This window comes from Mya arenaria, chromosome 2 (genome assembly GCF_026914265.1).
Source record: "Mya arenaria isolate MELC-2E11 chromosome 2, ASM2691426v1".
NCBI classification, from domain to species: Eukaryota; Metazoa; Mollusca; class Bivalvia; order Myida; family Myidae; genus Mya; species Mya arenaria.
The window spans coordinates 34,692,309-34,715,113 of NC_069123.1; the positions used below are offsets into that span (position 1 = coordinate 34,692,309).

At 34.6% G+C, this 22,805-nt stretch overlaps 2 protein-coding genes across 2 annotated transcripts in view; both read left to right on the top strand.

Annotated features, from left to right (window-relative positions):
* The window catches only part of LOC128244398 (calcium uniporter protein, mitochondrial-like), a 42,072-nt gene extending 34,060 nt beyond the window's left edge, over positions 1-8,012 (top strand). The window contains exons 5-7 of the mRNA XM_052962411.1: positions 1,984-2,147; positions 2,482-2,685; positions 3,341-8,012. Of these exons, the coding sequence (XP_052818371.1) occupies positions 1,984-2,147; positions 2,482-2,685; positions 3,341-3,523 (551 nt within the window). The 3' untranslated portion in view covers positions 3,524-8,012. The remainder of the gene's footprint in view (positions 1-1,983; positions 2,148-2,481; positions 2,686-3,340) is intronic.
* A 7,204-nt stretch (positions 8,013-15,216) lies between these two features.
* Positions 15,217-21,245, top strand: LOC128214442 (calcium uniporter protein, mitochondrial-like). Its single transcript, XM_052920917.1, has 4 exons — positions 15,217-15,651; positions 19,715-19,876; positions 20,206-20,409; positions 21,063-21,245. The coding sequence occupies exons 1-4, from the start codon at positions 15,217-15,219 to the stop codon at positions 21,243-21,245; spliced, it is 984 nt and encodes a 327-aa protein (XP_052776877.1).
* The last annotated feature ends 1,560 nt before the right edge of the window (positions 21,246-22,805 follow it).

Sequence of the window (22,805 nt, forward strand, 5' to 3'; positions counted from 1 at the left end):
ATATATCATTTGACCATTCCTTTAACATTGAACAAGACAAAATATCAGCATGCGCTGGGACTTGCTCCTGTATTGGCACCAAATCTTGCATCTAAAACACTAATCTTATATTCTAAATATTTATCTTTTAGATACCGAAATCGCTGAAAAGAATACAATTTTTTTTGTACACTTAATTAAATAATAGAATGAAATATTCTGGTTTTACATTCTGGAAGCAAGCCCAGGCTAGTACAGCCAAAGAAAATAGAAAACTGACAACATAACCTCACACCCTCAAGGACTTGCTCACAATTATATAAATAAATTTTACCTTTAAAGCTGCACTCTCACAGATATACAATTTTTACAACTTTTTTATCATCTTAGAAAGAGCAAATTTTTGCATAAATATCTGCAAACCAATGGTAACAGATTGCTGACCAAAAATTAAATCCAAGATTTTCATATTTCCGTTCGAAAAATAATGTTTTATGGCTAACTAACTGTTTAAGAAAAGAATATGAACTTAAATATTAAAATCTGCGATCTAATTTTTTGGAAGCAGTCTTGTATAACAATAACTGGTTTCCATGAATTTTCGCATATAATGGCTCGTTTCATGACAAAAAATTTAAAAAGTTGTCAAAATGTTTAATTTGTGACAGTGCAGCTTTAAGCCTTTTGTTGAATCATGTTTCTATTCCTATTCAAAATTGTGGACCTGAAAGACAATATTTGATCATATATCACAATTTGGTAAAGTGATCCAGTCATAAGTCTCTTAAGTTTTAACACTCCTTCTTAATGATTTGCCACAATTGATTTCATCATACATCTTACAAAAACATGAGCAAGTCCTTATAAGTAATAATGCGATGAAAAATACTAAGAATTTTAAGGATGATTAGTGCAGCTAAAGACAATTACTATTTTTTACCTCAAAAAATTGATTAGTGAGTGACAAGGATGACAACAGAGTATAAATTCGATGACAATGGAAACTGTTACTTTTAACAACAAGGGGATCAGCAATAACAGAGTTGAAAGTCTTAGGTATGGTGACTGTATGTAAAACCATGGAAGCTGTAGCATCGAAAGCAAATGAATGCTGTTGACAAGATTATTGACATGGCATAACGACATAACTAGCTGTTTACAGTTCAATTCATCAAAGAGAGCAAACAGTGGCGGCAGGCGCACATCTTTTAGCATTGGCTACAGTAGCAATGCTGATAAGCGCACAATTTTCAGCAATCATGAAAGTGACCTTGTTGATGCACAATTTAACTTGCAACTTCCAGAGCAATGAAGGTCAATAAGTCGAGTGTACATGCTGTTGCTGCCTCCCTCCTCCTTTGGTGCTATTTTTTCCCTTCCCTTTTGTCGTTTGTCGTCATAGCCATACCCGCGTCTACAAGGTGCAAATCTTTGTCAACCTCAGAGGAGGTGTGTTTATATCTAGTCAGGGGAGTTCCAATCTTCACAATACTATAAGGTGCAAGTTTTGGGCAACCTGATGAAAAAGTGTGTTTATATTTAGCAAGGGGAGTTCCAATCTTCACAAGTGCTTAGTTCAATGCATTGCCTAGTAAACAAGGTACTATCACCACTTATCTCATCATCAGCTTTTCAATGGTTTATTTAAAAACAACCTGATAAACTTTGAAACAGTCAGCAAGGTTCTAAAGTTTGTGATTGAGAACTGTAACAAATTATACAGTTAACAAGTTTTTTTCCTCAGACAATTGCATCAAAAATAGTATTACCTTGAAATGATTATGAATGACTTTGGAAACAATCAAAAAAAAGGGTTTATGCCCATTTACCCTGTGTTGGTGCAAATCCCTCATACTCCTAAGAACCCAATGCTACTTTCAGGATTGACAATTATCAGCTGTTAGAACCTCTGAGTGACGTCTCAAATTCAATTTCACTGTTTCTCTCATTTTCATCGGTTTCACTGTAAACAAATTCAATAAGCGCACCCATATTTGTTTTCAGTTTCTGACGTGCCAAGTGAGAGTTTGGAGCGTTTCCAGGAAGTGAAAGACATCACACACAAACTGTACTCCCAGCTCAATGTTGAAGAGTATCAGTTGAAGCGAGAAAAAGAGATAATTAGTCAGCTGGAGGAATACAAGCTGCAGATAGCTCCCTTCATTAAGGTAGTCATTAAAATACAGGATACTTCATGAAAACTTTTTGTTATAGATTATAAAAGCTTTATGAAAAGAAGTGATTTATTCTAATCAAGTGTTAAAATGTCGGAATATGTAAAAAGTGATATGGGTCAATCGCATTAAAATAATATCCCAGTTTACGCTCTGACATTGCCATATACAAGTCATATCCTGCACTTGATTCAGATTGGGTCATGTATTTCATTGGATTCCTATCAAAGGGAAGAAAATCTGACAGTGTTGTGGTAATTTTATCTGTCAATGTAGATTCTCTTAAATAGACTACAGTTAATATTATCAAATGGTACTACTTTTACAGGCAAAATCAGCGATTGAGGATCGCATTCATTCTCGTAACAAGCAGCTGATGTACTTGGGTTCAACGCTGATGGGATTCCAGTTTGGCTTCTTCGCTCGTCTAACCTGGTTTGAATACTCATGGGACGTGATGGAGCCAGTCACGTATTTCGCGACTTACGCAGCTGTGATCGGCATGTACGCGTACTTCGCTGTAACTGCACAGGTATGCTATGTGTATTATTTTCTTGTAATACTGTTGACTGTTCCTTATAATATTCACAATTTATACAGCTGTCATTGGCATGTAGCTGCATAGGTATTCTGTAGGATTTTTTAAACACCTTTTATTGAATAGCCTGTATTGTTTACCTCCATGGTAAAAAAAGAACATCTATTTTAGCCCGCGAACCTGGGATGGAAGTATACATGCTTGCTAAGCTAATACAAATTCCAGATAAATCTTACATGGTTGTTTTGATAGTACCCAAAGCCGAAATAAAAGTAAAAAAATGGACGTGCTGAACCAAGTTTATTAACTATAGAACAAGAATACTTGTGAAAGAGAGTAGGCCTTACGCTGCGCCCTAGACCCTGGCATCATTTTTTTTTTCTTTTCAAACCTTTTCACAGCACTGTTAAAAATAACTGTAGTTTAGATATTTGTCTAAGGGCCATTCCATTTAAATATATAACCCCCGGGGGGAAGGCACTTAAAAAATATACCACCCCTATACAGAAGCAAATTTACTCTTTTGGGGTCCAGATTAGCGAAAAAATACACCCACCTGCAAGTAATTGCCTTCCCCCCCGCTTGGGTTATATCTTTTACTGGAATAGCCCTAATTTAAAATTGTGCATTTGCATATAAATAATTACAGGAATACAACTACGTGGATGCCTGGGATCGGGAGTTTCTCAACAAGTTTTACAAGGTAGCTGAGAAGGAGGGATTCAACATCCCTGAATATAACCGCCTGACAAACCTTATCGATCAGTGCGAGTCCGACCTTCGACGTCTCAGGGACCCGCTACAGATACAACTTCCTATACGAGAACTGTAGAACATAATATGTCATGAGGCAGCTTATATCAGTGAGAGTATGGCAATTAAACTTAAAGTAATGGCAATCAGCCGCAATTCAGATTTCATTGGTTTTTACATTGTTCAAATGCTCAGCGCATATGTCATGTTGCACAAGTCACAGCCATTTTTACTTCATTTAATGTAAAATTTAATGAAAAATGATTTGACAACTATCAACGATATTTTCGAAATGCCATTTGTTTTGAGATGGAACTGCTTGTACATGGTTACTCGTTTTTTCGATGTGGAGAACAAGCAATTTGTAAATTTCTTCCATGATAAGTATGAATGTTAGCCAATATCTGGATCAAAGATGTAGGTGCTACAGAACTAGTTATTTGTTTATGTCTATTTGCATATGACCCAGCTTACATAGTCATTTTGGCATACAATTGAGCAAGCACATGGCTTTTTGTATAGAATTGAGCAAACACATGACCATATGACAGATCATTCATATGGCTGAGCATACACATGTCTATTTGCATATGACTGAACATGAGCATACATATGTCCATTTGCATAAGACTGAGCATCCTAGTTTTTGGTCTTATATGTTAAATCATTCTGGCTTGTGGCTATAGTCTATATAAATATCTCAAATTAGGGCTTGTACAAGAAAATCTTTATTTCAATGACTGATATAGAACAACGGCAAAAACAAACCACTTTGTAGTGATCATTACTGCACATTGGAGCAGCTATTATAGTCGCAAATGTTAAAAGCATGAATTCTAGTGACTTTCTCTTTTTGTCAAGCTAATTTATCAAGTTTTGAAAAAAAGGGAATATTTTTTACTGATTTTAAGTATATTTTGTCAAATGCTTACTGAGAATATGAACAATTTTGTTATTATTATTATAATTGTGTATATCACTTGTATTTGTAAGCTGTAAATACTTATAATTATTATAATATTAACTTATACTGGTAAGGGATTATTCTGTGAAGTCTTGATTTTTGCAAAATGTATAATAGTGTTAGGTCTAGGTAGAACATATTGTTCAACTTTTAATTGTGTGGCTTGTATTTTTTATTAAAAATTAAAAGAAATCCCTACTGGAATAAGGCTATCCTTAAAATTCTGTTTAACGGCATAATGCCCAAGAGACGCAATGCTTTCACACAACAATCAAAATACAGTGTTAGTAAATGTCAATTAATAGAAGAAATTGAAGCTAATCTTAATAGATTGATAGGTGAAGAGGCAAGAATAACTAGAGGAAGTATACCTTTAGCCCTTTAGAATGAGCAAAATTTATTTTTCTTCTATGTAGTTCCCTGTTTAGTGTTAAGTCATCACTTGGTTTTGAACCTTCCTACAGAAGGTATATTGTAAGCCTTCCCTTTGTAAAAATCAAGTCACAATTGCAAAAATGTTTCTTATTCAAGATTAGCAGTTATACAATGTATATATTTGTAAGTTAATTTAATAGCGGTTTCAGTTTTATTGTATAGAGATGATGAATGTAACACAATCAGTGGAATAAGAGGGTGTTAGTTATCAGGAACTCACGCGCCTCTGCTTTTTCGCCCCTTATAAGATTTCACTATTGTCACACTTGTAATTCTCATGATTGCTGGCAGGCTCCATAAGCCGTGGTCACGCCTTTATCAGGAAGTAAGACTCAACATTTTAAAAATTAAGAGTAGTTATCCAATGTTTTAAATTCCAAGTAATTGAACGGGACATTTTGCCGGGCATTATTCTTTATCTTTAAATTTTGCATTTTCTTAATAAGTCCATTTTGGCCGTATTTATAAATCTTCTTGGAGAAAAAATAACTTGGTGAAAATTTCATAACTTTGGGCATTGTTTGTCTTAATTTCCCTTTACTTTTCATCAAATGTATCCATAGTTTAGATGATTTTCTTTGATATTTTATTTTTATTTTTGTTGTTAAAACACTTAGTTCTCTTTAAATTCAGCTTACTGTTACTGTATGTATGAAATCGCTATTTCTATTATGAGTGCAAAACCAACCTTCAGAACTATTTTTTTTACAAGTGGGCATTTTTATTGAAATGTTGTAATGAAATTCACTTTGCCATGCATTCTGAAATAGATGAACTTCAAGAATGTTCATACTGGTTAACTTAACCTTTAGTTTTCAAGCTAATTGTAATTTTGATTTCTTCCATAAATGTTGTAGACCTCCATAGATAAGTGAACCAAAACAAACATGTAGTCATTTCAGGCTACCATGGAAACAGTACGACTCTCGTGTTGTATCATACTACTCATAGAAAGGGATAAATTTGGAAAAAAAGAAAACAATCTGTATATGTATTGTATCATTTAACTTTTTTCAGATGATCATAGAAACAAATGGTCTACGCAGATTTTTATCTCCTTTGCAATTCTGATAAAGATCTTGTGAAAACGTGTAGCTCCACAAGTATATTTGTCATTGTGTTCAACAAAACTTGCATTTACTTGATATCAATGCATTTAATCATTTTTCATTATGAGCATTTGAACAAGAAAATGTTTATTGAAATAATAAACATTGAACAAAACTCTCTTTTTGTCCTCCTGTTAGAAACATTTTTACTGATCATTTAGTTTGTTATTGTCCTTTCCGGCAGGTGTGAGTGCACTTTACACAAACCAATAGAGGTGTTATCAATGCAAGTATCTGCAAAGTTCTTAAATGTGGGTAGAGTCGAAATTAAAATACCACCCTTTAAATCAGAAATGGCTGGCTATAAGCATTGCTTATTATTCGTCAGTTGTTGTTTTTCAAAAAGTTCAGCCCTCTTAACTGTTAGTTGTCTATGTGGTAAAGCGCACTGTGAATTTATCATTCATTAAACGTTATGAATGGAGTCTGTACCCAGAAAGGCATTATCTTAACACCAGGCAATATCACTTGCCCCCAATAAAGTACCTGTAATGTGTAACAGTTTGCGGGGCTGGGGGGATCATGCATTTCTGAGAGCTGTGAAAAGCAAAATGAGGTTACTCGACTGGAAGTGAAGCACCTATTTATAATCGGACTTATTTAAATATCATTATTATTTACTGGTACTCTGCTTTCTACTGTCTTTAACTGATTTTTTTTATTCTCTCTGTGTCTTTCAAATTTTAAAAGCATTGCAGCTTAATAAAGGCATTTTTATGCGCATGAATACATCAATAAAAAAATATACTTGTGTTAATTTTGCTTATTTCTTTATAATTATGCTGCTGTGTTGAAACAAATTTTCATTCCACGTGCATATTGTTTTACTTTCCTTCTCGTCCATGTATGTTGACATCACCTTCATGTTCGTGTATATTTTGACATTTCAAACGTGTTTGTGTGTATTTTGATATTTTAATTAGAGAAGTGACCATACTTCTGTGACCATAATTTGTGTGCTGTTGCTTTTTATCTGTAACCTCTCTGTGCCAATAGCATGCTGCCCTAATGAGCTAGGCTTCTCTTATAACAGTGTCTCCTTATCTTTTGTTCCATTCATTATTTGAAGAACAGTACATTTCAGGTGATAGTAGTTGCTTCTTTAGTCAAATTAAACAATTATTATCATTTAATTGTCTTGTCTGAAAAAAGTTTTTATTTCATAATTTCAATTAAAAATATCCTTTCCAAGATATTGTGTGCAATATTAAGACCTAGGACTTTAAATGCATTGATACTTTGAGTGCAAGTTACTCCAGTTCGGAATTTACATTCATTAATAATTTGTTGTGTGCAAGTTACTCCAGTTAGGACTGTACAATCATTGATAATTCGACTGCAAGTTACACAACTTTTAATCTATAATAGTACCTGGGTTCCAGTTTAATATGAAAGGAAAAGGAATAGATTATTAAATATATTTATTAGTTATGTGCTGCCTTTATTGTTTCTTACATTATGATCAAATCTAAGGGATGAACACAATATAATGCTAAGTGGAATTCAGATAGAAGCACTTAGCACTGTTTTGGTTTTATCACTTGAACTGCTAGTTTTGAGCTTTGATCATACATGAGATATTGTTTATCCTCTCGCATTTACTAGTTGTTTATGAGTTGCATATCAAATCCATGCGTTTTATTTATTTATTTCCAGTAAATCAAGTAGTGTTCAGACGCACTTATACTCTGCTTTAATGAGGTTATTGATTTTTTGTTTCTTTTTATAAACGTGCCTTGTTTTATCACAGTCGAATACCCGATACTTAGCGATTGGTTTTTCTACTTATGTAGCGGAAAATGTGCTTTGGGTTCCGACAATGTGGTTAATTCATGGGCTACAAATGTTCCTTTTGTTTCTGTTTAGGCACCATTTATATGCACTCGATACATTATATTTATACCGTTTATCTTGTTTTTTTAATCGTTTCTTTATTTAGTTGATATTTTGCGCATGTAAATGTATCTTGATATCAAAAAATCTTTCTGAATAATTATTACACTGACAAATTAATTAGTAGAAGTGTTATAGACATCGAATTAAACCTTGAAACCCCAAACCATTGGCTTTTCTTGTTGGTATTATTAACTCTGTTCTCCGTATGTTGACAGTGTATCCCAACGTACAGTGTGTTCCGTGAGAGGATTTGAAACCCCAACATTTCTTTGATTTTGAACAGAAATCTGCAACCAATTGTATAATACGTTGATAAGTTGTCTATATGACTTTATTTTTGGCTTGTTGAATAAATTAATTGGTTTGCAGTTATTATTGTTGAAAATATATTGACCAATCAATAAAACAATTGGATAACTTGAACCAAACACAAATAATTAACTGGCTGCAGCAGCAAACTGTATAATTCTGTTAATTTTTTGATTTGGTTAGTCAAACGGTTTATTGTTTGGTCAATATGTATCCAATAATGACTGATGACCAATTCAATTGCTTGGACTTGAAAACTAACCAAACGATAACCCTCTGTTTTATACAATTGACCCAAGCTGGAGATTAGATTGGGATTCGTCGTTGGTCAGACATGTAGCTTGAGTCTGAACCATGGTCAGCGCCCCTGTCACTAAACATGAATCAGGGGCTTGTTTTATTAAAGGATCTTAGTTGTAACGTCTATTCTCTTAAATCTGTAAAAAGGTCATATTTATGACAAATTCGCTATTTATTCATCCTCTTTTGAAAATTAAAACATTTGTATTAATTATGGAACATCTGATTTAACTCCTTATTAATTGCATCGTCGACAGTGTAATGTTCGTCCGGCTCTAGGCCGATGTTAATGGATAACTTTCAGGAATAAACCATAACATGCACCATTCCAGGTTACCATTTTAATTCCCAGAATTCCTCATCCCATGCAAGGGACGTAACTCATATTGCTTGTCTAACTAAATATAGGATCACGTAAGTAGTCCCCCTTACTATGTTAATACACTACATTTCCTCCCCTAATCAAATTTAAAAATACCCTGTTAACTTTTTTTACTAGAACCTTATTTTTTTTTAACACAAACTTTAAACATTAAATGTTACTTCTTGTAACTTTAACTAGATACATGTATATTGAACAATAAACTGTTCAACTACTTTTCAGTATGACATGATATTTCAAGAATTACTATACATTAACTTGCCACAATATAATGGTACTTATCTCTAAAATATCCATACATAACATAATATCCCTACAGTATGTTCCTACATCAATCAACAATTTGTTTCACTTCAAATCCTGACCTTATTTGAAATGCCTCACTAAAATATATATGCAACAGATAACAATTAGCAGTCCCAATAATGTCTTAGCCATTAACACATACTTATTGTAATATAAAATCTATGTTGTATAGCTAAATCAACTGTTAACATTTATACATAATACATTCTTTGAATCCCTAAAAATACCCATATTAATGTCTCATTTGTTACTCATAATGAAATCTGAGTATTTCTGCGGCATTTTTCCAACTCTCGATGGTCGCGATTCTGCTACTGTTTTTGTTGGTGACTTCACGTCCTTCGTTTCTACAGGATTCTCTATCTGTTCTATTTCTGTCAACTCTGTTTCCTGATTATTCTCTAGATTGGAATTTGATCCCGACTCCACTCTATTTTCATTAAGCACATTTTTCTCCGATTGAACACTTATTTTCACTGAAATTATTTTTCACACTTTGATGATTTTTCACGTTATCTAACACATTTTCTACTTTTTTTTGATTTTTCAGATTCTCTGCTCTGATCATTAGAATAGAGCTTTTTCACATGTGACACATTTCTAGAATATCGCACACCTTCTTTTGACTCTACAATTACACTATTTCCTTGCTTATCTACTACTGACATTGGATTTGGATTAAACACTGTGGATAACTTATCTTGCTTCTTTTGCTTTACTAACACTAGATCACCTTCTTTTATATCACTTTCTCTAGCATTTCTTCTGTTATCACCATAAATCTTCACTTTTCATTTTCTTTCGCTGTCGCGGTCTCTAAATTCATGATCGGAAACTCTGTGGTCCGAAATATCTGGTATTTTCGTGCGAATTTTCCTTTTGAACAGCATTTCGGCGGGTGACATCCCTGTTGTGGAGTGTGGTGTAGATCTATACATCATGAGATATGTCTGAAGTTCTGTTCTCATGTTTTTTTTCTCCACAAGCGCAATGCGAAGCCTTTTCATAATGGACTTATTTTGGATTTCCACTTCTCCATTTGCTTGCGGCCAATATGGAGTTGTATTGCGATGTTCAATGTTCAGATCCGTTAGATAGTCGTTCAGCTCTTTGCTGTTGAAATTTTGTACATTATCTGTCTGTAAAGACACTGGAATTCCATGAACACAGAAAATACTATCTAGACAGTTTATAATCTTCTCCGACGTAGTAGTTTTCATGATGAAAACCTCAATCCATCTGGAATAGTAGTCGACAATAACTAGTAGATTTTCTCCCGACGGCAGTGGTCCCAGAAAATCAGCACTCAGATGCTCCCATGGCTGGCTTGGTAATTCTCTTCGGCTCAATGGTTCAGGTTTCGTAGTAACTTGTCTAGCTACTTGGCACCCATAACATGATTTGCAAAAGTTCTCTATCTCTTTATCTATCCCTGGCCACCATACTTTGGATCTTAATCTTTGTTTCATTAAAACAATGCCCGGATGACCTTCGTGTCCCAAAGATAAAATGTCCTCTCGTAATGTCTTGGGTACAAGGATTCTAGTACCTCGAAGTACTAAATAGCCTAAAGACGCTAATTCATGCTTTATCGGCAAATAGCTCTTGTTTGACAGTTCATGCCATCGACCTGTTCTTAACAGATTTTGAATCTCTTTCAGTTCTTTATCATCCTTTGATTCTTGTTCAATTGTCTTTGTTGACATGGCAATTGGTGTCGCCTCGGTTGCTACAAATTTAACGCTCTCCTCCGTGTTAAGAAAATCACATTTTCCTTTTGGAACGCTTGTTTCAGGCACTAGATGCGATAGTGCATCTGCAATGTTTGTATGCCCTGGAATATGTCTGACTTTATATGTGTATGGTTGTAATCGCAACATCCACCTTTCTACTCTAGCACATGGTTTGGAATTTGGAGAAAATATGAACTGCAACGGCTTGTGATCTGTCAGCAGTTCAAATTCGATTCCGATCAAATACATATGTAGTCTCTCACACGCCCAAACAATGGATAGTGCTTCTTTCTCCGTTTGCGAATACTTCCGTTCTATACTCGTCAAAGTTCTGCTCACATATAGAATCACTCTGGATTCACCTTGCCCATTTTCTTGCACCAGAACACAACCTATTCCGACTGGCCCTGTATCACAAATTACTTGAGTCTTATCTTTCTTGTCGAAATACCCAAGGTTCTTCGCATTTGACAACTTTTTTTAAGTTCTTTGAAACTTTCCTCTTGTTCAGCATCCCATGTGAATTGAAGTCCTTTTCTGGTCAACTTTCGCAAAGGTTCAGCAATAGATGCGAGATTTGGAATAAACCGTCCACTAAAATTGACGAGACCTAGGAATCTCTTCACTTCTGATACAGATTTTGGTTGCCTAAATTCAAGAACAGCTTTCACCTTACTTTCGTGAAGACCTACTCCATGGTCTGACAAAACCATGCCCATAAAATCTACATGAGTCATATTGAATTGGCATTTCTCCAGATTCAACGTAAGTCCTTTCTGTTCAAGACGTTCTAACAATGCTTCAAGTCTTGCATTATGCTCATCATCACTTCGTCCATGTACAATAATGTCGTCGAATATACTGCTCACACCTTCTAGACCACTCAATGTTTGTGCAATCACTTTACTGTACATCTCAGGAGCACAGCTGACCCCAAACATAAGTCGTTTGTACCGATACATTCCTTTATGAGTCATGAATGTAGTAATTTCTCGAGATTCTTGGTCCAATTCAATTTGATGGTAGGCCATTTTGATGTCTAGCTTTGAAAATACAGTCGAGTTGTTCAGATCTTGCAAAACTTCTTCTGTTGTTGGAATAGGGTATCTCTCCCTTTTAACTGCTTCGTTGGCTCTTCTCATATCAATACAAAGTCTTATATCATCTTTCTTTGGCACGACAACAATTGGATTTACCCACTTACTTGTTGTTATTTTTTCAATAATGTCCAACTCTTCTCACTCATCTATTTTCTTCTCAAGCTTCTCTCGTAACCCATACGGTACCCTTCTCAATGGCTGTACAACTGGTTCAATGTCATTATCAATGGAATGTGAAGCTGATAATCTTTTAACTTGCCAATACCATCAAAACACTTTGGAAATTTCTTGGACAGGTCTTGTTTCCTTTCAACATCAGTCATAACGTTGTTCACCATACTCGGCATCTCAATGTGTAAAATGCCTAGCTCTACAGCAGTCGTTTTACCTAACAATGCCTGTCCATTTTCTTCTACCACAATCAATTCAGCATTTACAGTTTTATTTGACACTGTTACATCAGCAGTGAAACTCCCAGCTACAGTTAAAGGTTTATCATTATGCATACACTTTTTTATTTGTCAGTTTACTGTTACATTTCACTTTTCTTTCTTTCATGTATTCCCACATGTTTCTGTCAATGATATTCACGGTTGCACCCGAATCTATAATCACGGGAATGGTTATTCCCCCTATGTCAACATGTATGTCTCCTTTCATTTACTGGCTTGATACAGTGAATACGTAGTCATCAGATGAATCATTTTCATCAATATCAACTGCTCTGATCTTTTCTCTACGGCTCTGATTTGGTTTACCAAAAGGCTTAGATTTGCAACATTTCTCAAAATGATTTTCTTTTTTACATTTTCTGCACTTCTTTCCTCTAGCTGGACACTTAGGATCTGTCTTTATATGCCCCTCGTATCCACAATGCATAGCATTTCTGACCTTTCCCATATTCTGTCCCATTTCTGTTTTTGTATGCACCATGTGCCTGTGGTCTGTATGCACCAGATGCCTGTGGTTTTGGCATAAATTTGTGTCGTATTTTGTTTACACTTTCTTTTGATTCCATTGTGGAAGCCTGCGATTCTGATGCTTCAAGTGACCTTGCTATCCCTCGTAAATCATCTAAAGAAAACATCGCTTTTTTGACCTGGTCCCTAATATTTTCTTCTACATTTGTAAAATTACATTACACAGCTTTTTGTCCCAAACGAGTGATATACTGATCCATGGATTCATTGGATTGTTGTGCAATACTTCTAAATTGCGATCTTTCAAATGCAACATTTGCTTTCGGTTTGAAATAAGTGTCCAACAAACCTTTTGCGATCCCGTACTCAGTTTCTCCATCACCTGGATCCGGAACCGTTAACGTGTAGAAAATGTCTTGCACATCGATACCAGCACTGTGCAAAAGCAATGCTTTTTTCTGTTTGTCGTATTTTACCCCTTTTCCATCGGAAAATAGCTCGAAGCTGCGAAGCCATCTTATCCACCTGATTCCTAGCGTTGTTCGTTCGCCGATTTCAAATGGCGAAATACCTACGATGTCTTGGAAAATCGGAGTTGTCATCTTGATCAAAACTCAGATAAATGTTTAAAGTTTATCCTCGTCGCCAAATTATGTAATGTTCGTCCGGCTCTAGGCCGATGTTAATGGATAACTTGCAGGAGTAAACCATAACATGCACCATTCAAGGTACCATTTTAATTCCCAGAATTCCTCATCCCATGCAAGGCACGTAACTCATATTGCTTGTCTAACTAAATATAGGATAACATAAGTAGTCCCCCTTACTATGTTAATACACTACAGACAGCCATTAAACTTTCTTCTGTAACCCTTTTTACATATACCTTGGGGAAATTGGCTGACACAGTCTTGTGTTTATAAATAAGCATGATGGAGTGGAGACAATTCTACTTCCCATAAACATGCATGTCACAATTAAATAGTCTTCAATAACCCGGTATTGCCAGTATTCTCCACAGGGGACGGAATAAGCGGCTGTTTTAAAAGTCATGTTGATATGGCGGATCCAGGACTATTTGAGCTTTCGCAAGAGTACATTTCTATGGGAAAACAATAGCATGAGTGTCTGTGCATATTTTCGCATTGCGAGCCAAATTAATCTGCCCATTTAATTATTTATGATTACGAGGTTTTCCTAGCCAAATCGCCCATTGTACAGAGCGAAGTAGTGAATTTGGGGTATCCGATGATGAGTTCATTGTGGCCTAATTAATCACAAATAGCATCTTGAAAATGGAGCTTAAATGAATTACAGGTACAAACCTGTAGTTATTTTCTTATTACATCATTTGCATTGTTTTCTTGAGTGACTCTGCAAAGACTATGCCAGTACTGGTGAACGTCAGGGACTCGTTTCATTGAAGGATCTTCGTTGTAACTCTCTTAATTCCATATTAATGGCAATAAGTTAAACAATATTTTTCCTCACAATCATGTTTATTTTTAATACTGGCTTAAGAGTTAACACAAATATGTAGCAAAATAACAAAAATATGACACTAAGATAATTTTGAATTACAATTAAGATTGACTACATCTTTGATGAAACTGGTTCCAGCCTTCTTAAAACAGTTCTGACTTATATTTAACACATTTTATAGGCATTGTCTCATTAAGGTTCATTGTTTTACTTAAATCGTTAGTAACATGCTCAAACATCAAACTGGTATTATACAAGCCATACACACCAGAAATATCCTGACCTAAAACAAGGAGCTAATGAATATTCTCACAAGTTTGTCAAACAGGTATTGTTACAGCCAATCATTTCTGGAATAATCTGACATCAAACCTGGAGAGAATGAACACATGATTGTCAGTTGCTATATAAGGTGGGGAATATTCTGAGCAGACCAGTTGAAGAAATCGGCTTCACCAAGAAGCACTGCAAGAAGAAGAAGAAGATAAATAGTGCATAAACATTAAAACTTTATTGCTACGATTGCTCAGTTTATATAAGACGTTCTTCTGTAGCATTGCTGTTGATTAACAGTTGGACGAAGAAAGTTCTGAGTTTTATGAACTAGCAAAGACAGATTGTAAATACAGAAACTTTTGCAAAGCTCTTGGTGAAGTGTGAAAAGAATTAAACAACAAAATAGACTGCAAGAACTACTTAATTTGTTAAAAGATATAATGTTAATGTTAATGCAATTCAAAAACTCAGCGCTGCTGCGGGGCTGGAGGGGAAGGAACCGTTGCATGGATATAAAATTTAGCAATGAACAAGAAAAGAATCAATCTACTGCAGCAGGAATGTTTGCAAAATTTCAGCAAACGGTGCAAACTGCCAGAAAAATAAACAGGGAGATTAAATTGAACATCTTGAATGAAAGAAAGAAGAAGCAGCCAAAATGGCAGCAAATCCTTGGCTTTAACTGCAAGCAACAAAAATCAAGCGCACATGAAACATCGGGACAATACCAAAATCACTCAGAACAGTGGTGTAACCCTGCAACTATTTTGGAAGCTTCACCTGGAGTCACCATCCGCTGGGAGACTTCAGACGATCTCCTGATAGCAAGGAAAAGTTGTTTGAAAACTCACAAAAAGAAGAACCTGCATGTAAGATTTGCCAAGAATCTTGAGCAGGTTAAGATCATCGAAAGAGACAACTGCTGGGAACCATCCATCGATCAGCTGACAAGGAGGAAAAGTTGTTTGAAAACTCACAAAAAGAAGAACCTGCATGTAAGATTTGCCAAAAATCTTGAACAGATAAAGATCATCGGACTAGACATTAACAATAATGCAACAAAAACAAATAATCATACACCTTTACATAGATCATGCTGGAATGTTGGAGGTGATGTTAAAGTAAATTATGACTGTACAAAAAAAAATGTTCACAGTAAGTTTGAAAAAATGTTTCACTCTTCATATAGGCTGTATCCAATTCCCGAGGAGCCAGTGGGAATGTTTTAGACATTCTTAAATAATAATAATAAAAATAATAATTTTTTAGACCTTGTTTTCCATTCATATATTTCTGAGATAGTATATTGCCTTGTATTTATATTTATATATTGAATATCTGTGTTTACTTTGTTAATAGATGTGTAATATGCTCTTTAAATTGTAACAAATTGCATGCATATCTTTGTTATATTGTTAGAATTCAACAAAGCTCTGTTGTTTTTATTGGAGTTTGCAATAAAATCCCTAAATATTTCAATCTTCGTACTTATATTGCTGTTGTATATTTAAAGGCAGAGAATTGCTTTGAACAGTGTAATACCAGTTTGCAGGCAGTTTTGTCTTTTTGGAAGGCAAGGAGGAGCTTTACCTGATCAGATGTAAACAACTTAACTCAAATTGTGTGCTTGATCAGAGGGAAAATGCATTCATTAACAATAATATGTCTTTTTGGTTCCCAAATTAAATCGATAAAAAGCAATTACTCAACATTGAGTAAACAGAAAAAACACCGCAAAAGCATCTAACATGTCAGAAAAGGTCACTAATTTCAGTGAAAATGGCCTTTATTCCATTTGAAGTTCTTCGGATCAGTTTGATCGTAAAGGATTGTTCATTCAGACCTTTCTTAAACTGTCTGAGATTCATTAAAACACGGCCAGTAAACTTGCTATATCAATGTTTAATCTGTCCAATGTATATTCCTCACTATTTTTGTGGTATTAAAATTTAGTTATTAACATGCTATTTTTGTGTGGATTTGGACAAATCAGTATGTTTTAGGTCTACCAGGACAGTATTTGAGATTGATAAAAATCTCGGATTTTTTTTTGGGACGGAATGGGTTTATGATAAACACTGATTTTGTTTATAGATGGTTAATATGCTCTTTAATTGTAACAAATTGTGTGCATATCTTTGTTATATTGTTACAATTCAACAAAGCTCTGTTGTTTTTATTAGAGTTTGCAATAAAAATCCTAAATATTTCAATCTTGCTAGCCTTTATTGCTGTTGTATATTTAAAGGCAGAGAATTGAGTCAGTGTAATACCAGTTTGCAGACAGTTTAGTCTTTTTGGAAGGTAAGGAGGAGTTTTACCTGATCAGATGTAAACAACATAACTCAAATCGTGTGCTTGATTAGAGGGCAATTGCATTCATTAACAATATGTCTTTTTGGTTCCCAAATTAATTTGAAAAAAAAAGCAATAACATAGAACAAAGTCAGAAAAAGTGAAAATTTGCCTTTATTCCATTAGAAGCTCTTCGAATCACTTTGACCGTATTTTAAGGATCGTTCATTGACCTTTCTTGTCTGGGATGCATTAAAACACAGCCAGTTAACTTGCTACATCAATGTTTAATTAGTTCAGTGAACATTCCTCACTATTTTTGTGGGATTAAAATTTAGTTATTAATTAATATGCTATTTTTTGCGGATTTGGACAAATCAGTATGTTTTAGGTCTGCCAGGACTGTATTTGAGATTGATAAAAATCTTTGGATTTTTGGGGTGGGGATGGGTTTATAGCTCCGATTTTGTTGTAGGGATTTCATAATTATGATGTAACAATTGCAGCGCAGCATTTATCTGCTTTAATTGTCAACATTTTTATGTCATCTATCATCGTTTTTAATATATATCCTTTAAAAATCACAGGTTGGAAAAGGATTGAATGCTATAAATTTGCACATAAATTTGAGACGTCATCATGCAAATAATATGCAAGTCATCCATCTTGTGTGACAAGCATGAACACAACTGTTATTGTTCTCTTAATTGGACAGCAGAAATATCATTTGACCATTCCTTTAACATTGAACAAGACAACATATCAGCATGCACTGGGACTTGCTCCTGTGTTGGCACCAAATCTTGCATCTAAAACACTAATCTTATATCATAAATATTTATCTTTTTGATACCGAAATCGCTGAAAAGAATACATGTACACTTATTAAATAATAGAATGAAATATTCTGGTTTTACATTCTGGAAGCAAGCCCAGGCCAGTACAGTCAAGGAAAAATAGAAAACTGACAAAATAACCTCACGCCCTCAAGGACTTGCACATAATTATATGAATAAATTAACATTTAAAGCTGCACTCTCACAGATATACAATATTTACAACTTTTTTATTTTTTTGTCTTTGAAAGAGCAAATTCTTGCATAAATATCTGCAAACCAATGATAACAGATTGCTGACAAAAAATCAGATCCAAGATTTTCATATTTCCGTTCGAAAAATAATGTTTTATGGCTTACTAACAGTTTAAGAAAAGAATTTGAACTTAAATATTAAAATCTGTGATCTAATGTTTTGGAAGCAGTCTTGTATAACAATAACTGGTTTCCATGAATTTTTGCATATAATGGCTCGTTTCATGACAAAAAATTAAAAAAAAGTTGACAAAACGTTCAATTTGTGACATTATGTAGCTTTAAGCCTTTTGTTGAATCATGTTACTATTGCTATTCAAAATTGTGGACCTGGAAGACAATATTTGATCATATATCACAATTTGGTAAAGTCATCTAGTCGTAATTAAGCCTCTAAGTTTTAACACTCTTCTAAATGATTTGCCACACTTGGTTTCATCATACATCTTACAAAAACATAAGCGAGTCCTTATAAGTAATAATGCGATGAAAAATACTAAGAACTTTAAGGATGATTAGTGCAGCTAAAGACAATTACTATTTTTTTTTACCTCAAAAAATTGATTAGTGAGTGACAAGGATGACAACAGAGTATAAATTTGATGACAATGGAAACTTACTTTTAACAACAAGGGGATCAGCAATAACAGAGTTGAAAGTCTTAGGTATGGTGACGGCATGTATAACCATGGAAGCTGTAGCATCGAAAGCAAATGAATGCTGTTGACAAGATTATTGACATGGCATAACGACATAACTAGCTGTTTACCATTCAAATCATCAAAGAGAGCAAACAGTGGCGACAGGCGCACAACTTTTGGCCTTGGATACAGTAGCAACGCTCAGAAAAGCGCACAATTTACAGCAATCATGATAGTGACCTTGTTGATGCACAATTTAACTTGCAACTTCTAGAGTAATGAAGGTCAATAAGTCGAGTATACATGCTGTTACTGCCTCCCTCCACAATTTGGTGCCATTTTTCCCCTTCCCTCCGTTGTTTGTCGTCATAGCCATACCCACTACTACAAGGTGCAAATCTTTGGAGGAGGTTTTTATATTTAGTCAGGGGAGTTTCAATCTTCTCAATACTATAATGTGCAAGCTTTTGGCAACCTGATGAAAAGACGTGTTTATATTTAGCAAGGGGAGTTCCAATCTTCACAATACTATAAGGTGCAAGTTTTGGGCAACCTGATGAAAAGGTGTGTTTATTTTTAGCAAGGGGAGTTCCAATCTTCAAAAGTGCTTAGTTCAATGCATTGCCTAGTAAGGTACTATCACCATTTATCTCAAGCTTTTGAATGGTTAATTTAAAAACAACCTCATAAACTTTGAAACAGTCAGCAGGGTTCTAAAGTTTGTGATTGAGAACTGTAACTTATTATACAGTTAAAAAGGTTTTTTCCTCAAGACAGTTGCATCAAAAATAGTATTACCTTAATGATTATGAATGACTTTGGAAACAATCCGAAAAAGGGTTTATGCCCATTTACCATGTTGGTGCGAATCCCTCATACTCCTAAGAACCCAATGCTACTTTCAGGATTGACAATTATCATCTGTTAGAACCTCAGAGTGAGGTTACCCAAATTCAATTCCACTGTTTTTTTTCATTTTCATCGGTTTCATTGTAAACAAATTCAATAACTGCACCCATATTTGTTTTCAGTTTCTGACGTGCCAAGTGAGTTTGGAGCGTTTCTTGGAAGTGAAAGACATCACTAACAAACTGTACTCCCAGCTCAATGTTGAAGAGTATCAGTTGAAGCGAGAAAAAGAGATAATTAGTCAGCTGGAGGAATACAAGCTACAGATAGCTCCCTTTGTTAAGGTAGTCATTGAATACATGATACTTCATGAAAACTTTTTGTCATAGTTTATATAAGCTTTATGAAAAGAAGTGATTTATTCTGATAAAAGTGTTAAAATGTCGGAATATGTAAAAAGTGATATGGGTCTATCAAAATAATATCCCAGTATACGCTCTGACATTGCCATATACAAGTCATATTCTGCACTTGAGTCACATTGGGGCATGTATTTCATTGGATTCCTATCAAAGGGAAGAAAATCTGACAGTGTTGTGGTAGTTTTATCTGTCAATGTAGATTCTCTTAAATAGACTACAGTTAATATTATCAAATGGTACTACTTTTACAGGCAAAATCAGCGATTGAGGATCGCATTCATTCTCGTAACAAGCAGCTGATGTACTTGGGTTCAACGCTGATGGGATTCCAGTTTGGCTTCTTCGCTCTTCTAACCTGGTTTGAATACTCATGGGACGTGATGGAGCCAGTCACGTATTTCGCGACTTATGCAGCTGTGATCGGCATGTACGCGTACTTCGCTGTAACTGCACAGGTATGCTATGTGTATTATTTTCTTGTAATACTGTTGACTGTTCCTTATTATATTCACAATTTATACAGCTGTCATTGGCATGTAGCTGCATAGGTATTCTGTAGGATTTTTTAAACACCTTTTATTGAATAGCATGTATTGTTTATCTCCCTGGTCAAATAAGAACATCTATTTTAGCCCGCGAACCTGGGATGAAGGTAAATGCTTGTCAAGCTAATACAAATTCACGATAAATCTTACAGGGTCGTTACGATAGTACCCAAAGCCCAAATAAAAGTAAATAAATGGACGTGCTGAACCAAGTTTATTGACTATAGAACATGAATACTTGTGAGAGTGAGTGGGCCTTACGCTGCGCCCTAGACCCTGGCATCATTTTTTTTCTTATAAATACTTTTCACAGCACTGTTAAAAATAACTTTAGTCATTTGTCTAAGGGCTATTCCATTTAAACATATAATCCCCGGGGGGAAGGCACTTCAAAAATGTACCACCCCCCTACTGTAGCAAATTTACTCTTTCGGGATCCAGATAAGCGAAAAACGACACCTACCCGCATACTATTTATGTAATTGCCTCCCCCCTCTTGGTTTATATCTTTTACTGGAATAGCCCTTATTTAGAATTGTGAATTTGCATATTAATAATTACAGGAATACAACTACGTGGATGCTTGGGACCGGGAGTTTCTCAACAAGTTTTACAAGGTAGCTGAGAAGGAGGGATTCAACATCCCTGAATATAACCGCCTGACAAACCTTATCGATCAGTGCAAGTCCGACCTTCGACGTCTCAGGGACCCGCTACAGATACATATTCCTATACGAGAACTGTAGATCATAATATATATAAGCTTATAAGTTTTGTAATATTTTGTTAAGATAATAAAGTACTTCTTATCAGTGAGAGTATGGCAATTAAACTTAAAGTAATGGCAATCAGCCGCAATTCAGATTTTATTGGTTTTTACATTGTTCAAATGTTCAGCGTTGTTCAAATGTTGCACAAGTCACAGACATTTTACTTCATATTATCTAAAATTTAATGACAATGATTTGACCACTATCAACAATATTTTCGATGTCTATTTGCATATGACCTAACTTACATAGTCTTTTTGGCATATGATTGAGCAAGCACATGGCTTTTTGCATATAATTGAGCAAACACCTGACCATATGACAGATCATTCATATGGCTGAGCATACACATGTCTATTTGCATATGACTGAACATGAGAATACATGTGTCCATTTGCATAAGACTGAGCATCCTAATATAGACTTATTTATCTCTATTTTTAATATGTATTATATAGCACTGTTAGAAGTAGGACAACCAAGCAGGACTAATAAAAAATCGGTTTTTCTCATAAATGTTTAAACAGTCGGGCTTGTGTCTATAGTCTATATAAACATCTTAAATTAGAGCTAGTCCAAAAAAATCTTTATTTCAATGACTGATATAGAACAACGGCATAAACAAACCACTTTGTAGTGATCATTATTGCACATTGGGGCAGCTTTTATAGTCGGAAATGTTAAAAGCATGAATTCTAGTGACTTTCTCTTTTTGTCAAGCTAATTTATCAAGTTTTGAAAAAAAGGGAATATTTTTTACTTATTTTAAGTATATTTTGTCAAATGCTTACTGAGAATATGGATAATTTTGTTATTATTATTATTATGATTGTGTATATCAATTGTATCGGTAAGCTGTAAATACTTATATTTATTATAATATTAACTTATACTGGTAAGGGATTATTCTGTGAAGTCTTGATTTTTGCAAAATGTATAATAATGTTAGGTCTCGGTAGAACATATTGTTCAACTTTCAATTGTGTGGCTTGTTTTTTTTATTAAAAATTAAAAGAAATCTCTACTGGAATAAGGCTATCCTTAAAATTCTGTTTAACGGCACAATGCCCAAGCGACGCAATGCTACAATACAACAAACATCACACAACAATCAAAATATAGTCGTTAGTAAATGTCAATTAAAAGAAGAAATTGAAGCTATCATTAATAGATGGGTAGATGCAGAGGCCAACATAACTAGAGGAAGTATACCATTAGTTCTTTAGAATGAGCAAAATTTATTTTTCTTCTATGTTGTTCCCTCGTTTACTGTTAAGTCATCACTTGGTTTTGAACCTTCCTATAGAAGGTATATTGTAAACCTTTCCTTTGTTAAAAAAATCAAGTCACAATTGCAAACATGTTTATTATTCAAGATTAGCAGTTAAACAATGTGTATATGAGTTAATTTAAGTTATTGTTTTAGTTTTATTGTATAGATATGGTGAATGTAGCACAATCAGTAGAATAAAAGAATGTTAGTTATCAGGAACTCACGCGCCTCTGCTTTTTCGCCCCTAATAAGATTTTACTATT